Source organism: Pelmatolapia mariae, linkage group LG18, assembly GCF_036321145.2.
Source record: "Pelmatolapia mariae isolate MD_Pm_ZW linkage group LG18, Pm_UMD_F_2, whole genome shotgun sequence".
Lineage (NCBI taxonomy): Eukaryota > Metazoa > Chordata > Actinopteri > Cichliformes > Cichlidae > Pelmatolapia > Pelmatolapia mariae.
Genome location: NC_086243.1, coordinates 21969524 through 21975490, shown reverse-complemented (window position 1 = coordinate 21975490; position 5967 = coordinate 21969524). Strand labels below are relative to the sequence as shown.

General features: G+C 39.8%; 1 protein-coding gene across 2 annotated transcripts; it reads left to right on the top strand.

The window, feature by feature from the left end:
* Window positions 1-1570: 1570 nt before the first annotated feature.
* adcyap1b (adenylate cyclase activating polypeptide 1b) lies at window positions 1571-5764 on the top strand. 2 transcript variants are annotated; one of them, XM_063462745.1, is made up of 5 exons: window positions 1573-1708; window positions 1961-2065; window positions 3029-3163; window positions 3601-3705; window positions 4326-5764. In XM_063462745.1, the coding sequence occupies exons 1-5, from the start codon at window positions 1704-1706 to the stop codon at window positions 4507-4509; spliced, it is 534 nt and encodes a 177-aa protein (XP_063318815.1). In that variant the 5' UTR covers window positions 1573-1703; the 3' UTR covers window positions 4510-5764. The 2 variants fall into 2 exon arrangements, with proteins under 2 accessions (XP_063318816.1, XP_063318815.1); XM_063462746.1 differs by lacking the exon at window positions 3601-3705 and having other exon boundaries at window positions 1571-1708.
* The last annotated feature ends 203 nt before the right edge of the window (window positions 5765-5967 follow it).

The following is a 5967-nucleotide window of genomic DNA, read 5'->3' as shown; positions in this document are numbered from 1 at the left end:
CAGAGTTAAACCTAGGCGTCTCCTGACCTCTCCATTTGGCGAATATCGCCAGTCCCCACGAAAAATATTCAAGTTTGCTAGACAGGCCTCCGAACCTCCAAAATGAAAAGTCTCAAGTATGGAGTAAAAAAGAATGCCAAGTTTTGCTCCAATCATCTGACTGCGGCATTAGAACAAACAATAAAGAGCATATTGCTCAGAAGCTGCAGATACAGAGAGGTTCGACTTACTCTCCATGAGCTCGAAATTAGACGTCGCCAGTCCACTATGGGTGGAGAGGATTAGGCCTTCTTCTTGGTTATTTGACACATGTTCTATATAAAAAGCATTGCAACGTCGTTTTTCTTTTAAACACATCAATCAGCAGATTGTAATGACATAGATAATTTGAGAACAATGCTGGGAAAACGTGAATCGTTTATTCGGCCACGCAGACTCTCTGAACCAGCATCCTGCGTCACCAGCCCTTGTTCAAATCCGATTATGTGCCTCGTTTATTTCAACAATCCAGAGGTTAGATTTAGACCTTAGCGTTCTCATTGCACGGCCATTAAAGCCACGCCTCGACATCCAATGAGCAATTATTGTAAACGATTAGAACAAAAAGAAAAGTGAATGTAAAGTCTGAAAGCCGCAATTTGAGACGAGTCATTTCAGCACTGGACAGCTCCTGACTCCCCAGGGGCCTTGGACTTGGTCATCGGAAGCCTGATCACTCTCCATCAAAACCATCAAGTCATTTGAAACCACCAGCACCACTTCCCAGATCAAGGATAATCACTAAAGCGTAATTAACCTATTGGTGACGTGAGAGTTTTATTTATTTATTTATTTTATATTTTAAAAAAGAAGGAAAAAAAACAAGAAAAGCAGTCGTGGTTAAGGCATTGACGAACTGATCTGTATTGGCCGTCACATCAAAACTTGATGATTTCATGTATGCATTCACAAGCGTCTCTCTCTCTCTTTCTCTCTCTCTCTTTTTTTTTTTAAAAAAAGAAGAAAGTTTGAAAGTAAACTTCCATCTTCGGAGGGAGGTGGGGGTGAGTCTGACGGATGCATCGATGAGGAAGGAACTGTACTATTATATTCCGGGAGGAAGACTTGATGACGTCTATAGCATCCTTAATGTGACTTATTGGAGGGAGGGGGAGGACGAGAAGGAGGAGGAGGAGGGGTGCAAGGCTTGCGATACATGGATAAAAATCCAAGGCAATCACAGCACAGGACAAAAGTTTAGAGCAACGATATGTAGACGCACAGACAGCGCACTTTCCCACCGAGTTTTTGTTTGGCTTTGCGACCGGTTGAGTCCTATTAATTGGGTATAAAAGTGAGATAGGCAGCACTGAGGGGAACATAAGGAGACGACGGAGGCGCTTCAGCCAGGGAAGAAGTGCCGTGAGAAAGATACCGTCTCTCTCTTTCTTTCTCTCTCACTCTCACACACAAGCAGACACGCACTGCCACAGCCGCGCCCGGATCACAACCTACAGCACAGCCTCCTCTCTGCTTTCCTGCTATAGGTATGTGCTTTATCTGCGGACTGTCTTACAACTCGGAGAAATTTATGCTCCAGAGCGAGATAAAGTAATGGAAATTTTTCCCTTTTTGTGAACTGCGTGGAGATCTGCAATTTTTTAGCTACTTTGACGCTGAACATAGAGGATTTGGTGTCATTACCGCAGTGTAACTTTTACAAGATGAGGTGAATAAAACACAAAATATCCATTTTTTTCTTCCCACCCCTCGTTTTTAATTATCCTTTTTTGGTATAAGCCAGTGGACGCTATCTTTATCCAGTTAATTCAAACAGGTTCATGTTCGAACCAGCTTTTTAGTTTTATTAGTGGTGATAAAGTAGCACCGCCTTGTGATTTTGATACAACAAAGAAAAAGCCGCTTTTTTGTCAGGTAACTGCTCTGTTTAATGTTGTGTCTGTTTCTCATTTCCTAACAGCATGGCCAGTTCGAGTAAAGCGACTTTAATCTTGCTCATCTACGGGATCTTTATGCACTACAGCGTCTTCTGCACACCTCTTGGACTAAGTTACCCCAAGATTAGGTAGGTTTCTGGTTTCTGGGTTGTTATCGTTGTCCTTTATGTTCTATTTGAAATGCTCCTCAGTAACACGTTTCATTTAATGTTGCTGTTACGTTTGTTGCAATCAACGAAAAAGAGGTTTGTTCACTTTATTTCAAATAAATGCGCGCCATTGCGCAGAAACTCCGCGCGCAAGTTTTAGAATCTTCCAGTTAAGCATGATAACAGAAGGACATGCAGGCTTTTAAACAATCAAATGCAAGGCTGGTGTGGAAAATGAGTATGGAAATTGCACAGGAGTATCTGTCCGGTGGGACGGTTCACGGAACTCCCCTTATTAAAAATGAGAATGCAGTCGATGCAATGGATAGCCCTCGGGATGACGGTGGACTGGCGTCACCAAGGAGAGGCGAGGCAAAACGAATAGGAGAGCTTTATCCATTTAAGATTTAGTCTTCTTCTTCTTTTTTTCCTTCTTCGGGAAAAGCATATCCATTATTTGGGCGTGGTTCTCGTTGATCAAATTATAAATAAATAAATACATGAAAAAGGTATTTTCTGAATTCTTTTTAATATTTTTGAGCTCCACGCCTACACTAAATGTGATCATTTTCACACCCATTGTTTCGAGTTTTAAATAATTAATAAGGTTGGAGCCGGCAGCATCAAGTGGAATATATATATCAAAAAACCCGATTTCTTCCAGAAAGAAAAACATATTCAAAGAAAGAAAACAATACAGCAGGACGCATTTAATAAAATTCAAGTCATTATTTTCGCCAAATTTAAATTATTCGTTTTCTGGCTTATTTTTCTTTATTTATTTACTCTAAAAAGCCTCTTTTTCCTCCGTTTTCACCCTTTTCCATTGCATTTAACCGCCCGCTGTTTTTAAAGGCAGATACAGACATTTGGCATCCTTTCACTCCTGCGTCCACACGTGTGCATTGATCAAAATTGTGATGAATGTTCTTCCTTTTGCAGACTTGAAAACGACGCATTCGATGAGGACGGGAATTCGTTATCCGACATGGGTTTTGATAGTGATCAGATTGCTATACGAAGCCCGCCATCCTTAAACGACGACGCATACACCCTATACTACCCACAGGAGAAGAGGTAAATGCGCCTTCGTATCACAGCCAAAGCCTTGGGCTGGATTCCAATTTAATGACTTTGTTGCTGTTTGCTATAATGTTTGCTTGCTTTATTTTTCCCAGAGTTTCTCATGTTATTTGTCCTGTCTTATTTTCATACCGAGTAGCCTAAAATGTTGATTCCCTGCAGTTGATAATCAAGATTAAAAAAAAAAAAAAAAAAAGGTCGGCAGATTTGTAAAGAATAGCCTGTTATTCCTTTTTTTCTTTCTTTCTTTTTTCTTATTTATTTATTGCACTTGATGTGATATTGGACATGCGAGTGGGCGGGAACATTTTAGGCTACTTTTGATCATTTTGTCCGCGCTTTTTAATATATATTTTTTAATTTTGTTTTAATTCATTTATTTTTATTTTAGTCACTGACGATCTATGTGTTTTGGCGTTTTATCATCTCAGACCAGAAAGGCATGCTGAGGAAGAATTAGATAGAGCCTTGAGGGAGATCCTGGGTCAGTTAACAGCGAGACATTATCTGCATTCTCTGATGACAATTCGTGCAGGGTAAGGGCATTTCTTATTAGCGTTCACCTGCAGTCATCATTTTTATTTTATTTTTTTTATGTTTCTGCGCTGCTCAAGTTCAGGCTGCTGTGTCACTGTCTGTCATTTTACGTGCGTGTGTGGTTTATTTCTTCTTCTTAAAAAATGCTACCCCTCTATATAACGTCTGGACATTTTCATTCCACCGTTTTGCTCCTATTTTGATGTGGCGTGACATTGCATCCACGATTTATGTTCTTTAAGAATAAGATACTGAAATACAGCGCTATTTGTAGCCCTTGTCTTACCTATCAATTGATTTTGCTTTTACAAACATTAATGGGTGGTGGGGGGGGAAAAAAAAGCAAGCGTCAGAATATGTAATGGGATGTAAATTAATATTTGATAACCTTTCCAAAAGCTTAAATCACTAAATCTTTCCTCACATATATATTTTTAACGTAAAAAACAAAAAACAAAAATAAAAAATAAAGGCCCATAAATGCATTATTAATGACTACTGGCCAGATGAAGAGATGATCAAAGTTGAAATGCCACATCAAAAAGAGCACAAACCAGTCAAGACCTCGCAGCTTTAACTAATGTCACTGTTGTTTTATTTATCTTCTGTATTTTTTCAGTGACGACAACAGCATGGAGGAAGAATCAGAGCCCTTATCCAAAAGACACTCAGATGGGATCTTCACTGACAGCTACAGTCGCTATAGAAAGCAGATGGCCGTGCAGAAATACCTGGCAGCGGTTCTGGGTAGAAGGTACAGACAGAGAGTTAGGAACAAAGGACGCCGGCTTGCCTATTTGTAGCGCTGTTAAGGCGCTCAAACTGCCCTCCTGTGTATATACATCCAGTCGTTAAATCGAAGTCATTCAGATATATCTGACCAACCAGTGGATTGCGCCTGTGTTCTTTCAACATGTATTTATGTATGAAGTAAAGCCATTAAAATGAATATTTTAATAATAATATCGTTTTTTTTTCTTTTTGTACAAAAGCACTTGATACCGCACAGTTATACTTTGTGGACCAATATTTTATTTTCATGTTTAAGATGTTGAAAACAAAACAAAATGATAAAAAAGAAGAAGAAGAAACCAGTAAAAAAAGAGATAATTGTGCACCTTCAACATTATGCGCTTGAAATCTTTAAAAGTCATCTACATATGCAGAAAATAAATAGATTTTAAAAAGACAATCAAAGTATTGAATGTTATACTTATTTTTGTAACCAACGTTCTATTTTTTTAGTGTTGTTTGTTTTCCAAACAGGCCCAAAGAAGCAGTGAGCATGCTATGTGAGGCATATCCGGCTTATCCTAAATGATAGATGTTGCCCTTGTCCACGCTTCTCCACGCTCCCTTAATGGGAGCTCTGTGGGTTTGTATAGCTTGCTGCCCCTCCAAGGGGAATTCAGACGGCTTTTGTTCCACAGCCTCTCATTTGATGGTTAACCGATTGACTTACACGTTCAGTCAATGTAAGTGCTGGTAAAAATTCAACCTTCTTTCCAATTTCATTGCAGGCTTTTGCAAGGGCACTGATGCCTTTACTAAGGAGAAAGGAAACACTCGAGTTGCTGTTAACAGTATGCAGAAAACACTGCTTGCTCACTCGCCTCGAGAGTCATTTACAGTGGGAGATAAATTATGCTCGATACGACTGTCTAAGGAATGTTTCACATATGTGTATTGTGTACAGTATAAAAATTACACAGAGCAGATAGTCATGTCAGTGTTGTCTCTGTTCAGTCAACAGGATTAAATGGAGAAGAGAAAGGAAAAAAAATGCTTAAACTGTTGATTGTATTTTGGCAGAGCTCCAAAATATTCAGAAAGGACTCAGAAGGAGCAGAAAGTGATGCAGTTTGACAAAAGAGGAGGAGAGGGAAGGTAGCGTCTGAGTTGGGGTTAGAGATACTGGACTCTTATTTCTGATTTAATGGTGCATGTGAAAACTGACACCGTGCTAATTTTCACTTACAAACTGCATGCGATTGTGCTTTTGTTGCTGTGTAGGAGATGAGCTGTGCTAAGCCTCTTTCAGCACCCCCCCCCCCCCCCCTCCCCTTTCAGATGTTTTGTGACAGAAATGTGAAGAAAGAGGGCTAGAAGTGGTAGAAACTGGTACTGCACTGACTTGTTGATTTTATTTTTACCTGTCCTGCTGCTGTCATTGTGGATATCATAGAACAAGACACTGGACCCCCCTCACCTCCCTTATATGCTGATTGCCTTTGTCTTGGTTGTAGTAGTAGTTCAAGTTC

Coding starts and splice junctions, on each gene's coding strand:
- adcyap1b (XM_063462745.1), top strand. Junction 2,066..3,028: donor CTAAGTTACCCCAAGATTAG/GTAGGTTTCTGG, acceptor TTCCTTTTGCAG/ACTTGAAAACGACGCATTCG. Junction 3,164..3,600: donor TACTACCCACAGGAGAAGAG/GTAAATGCGCCT, acceptor TTATCATCTCAG/ACCAGAAAGGCATGCTGAGG.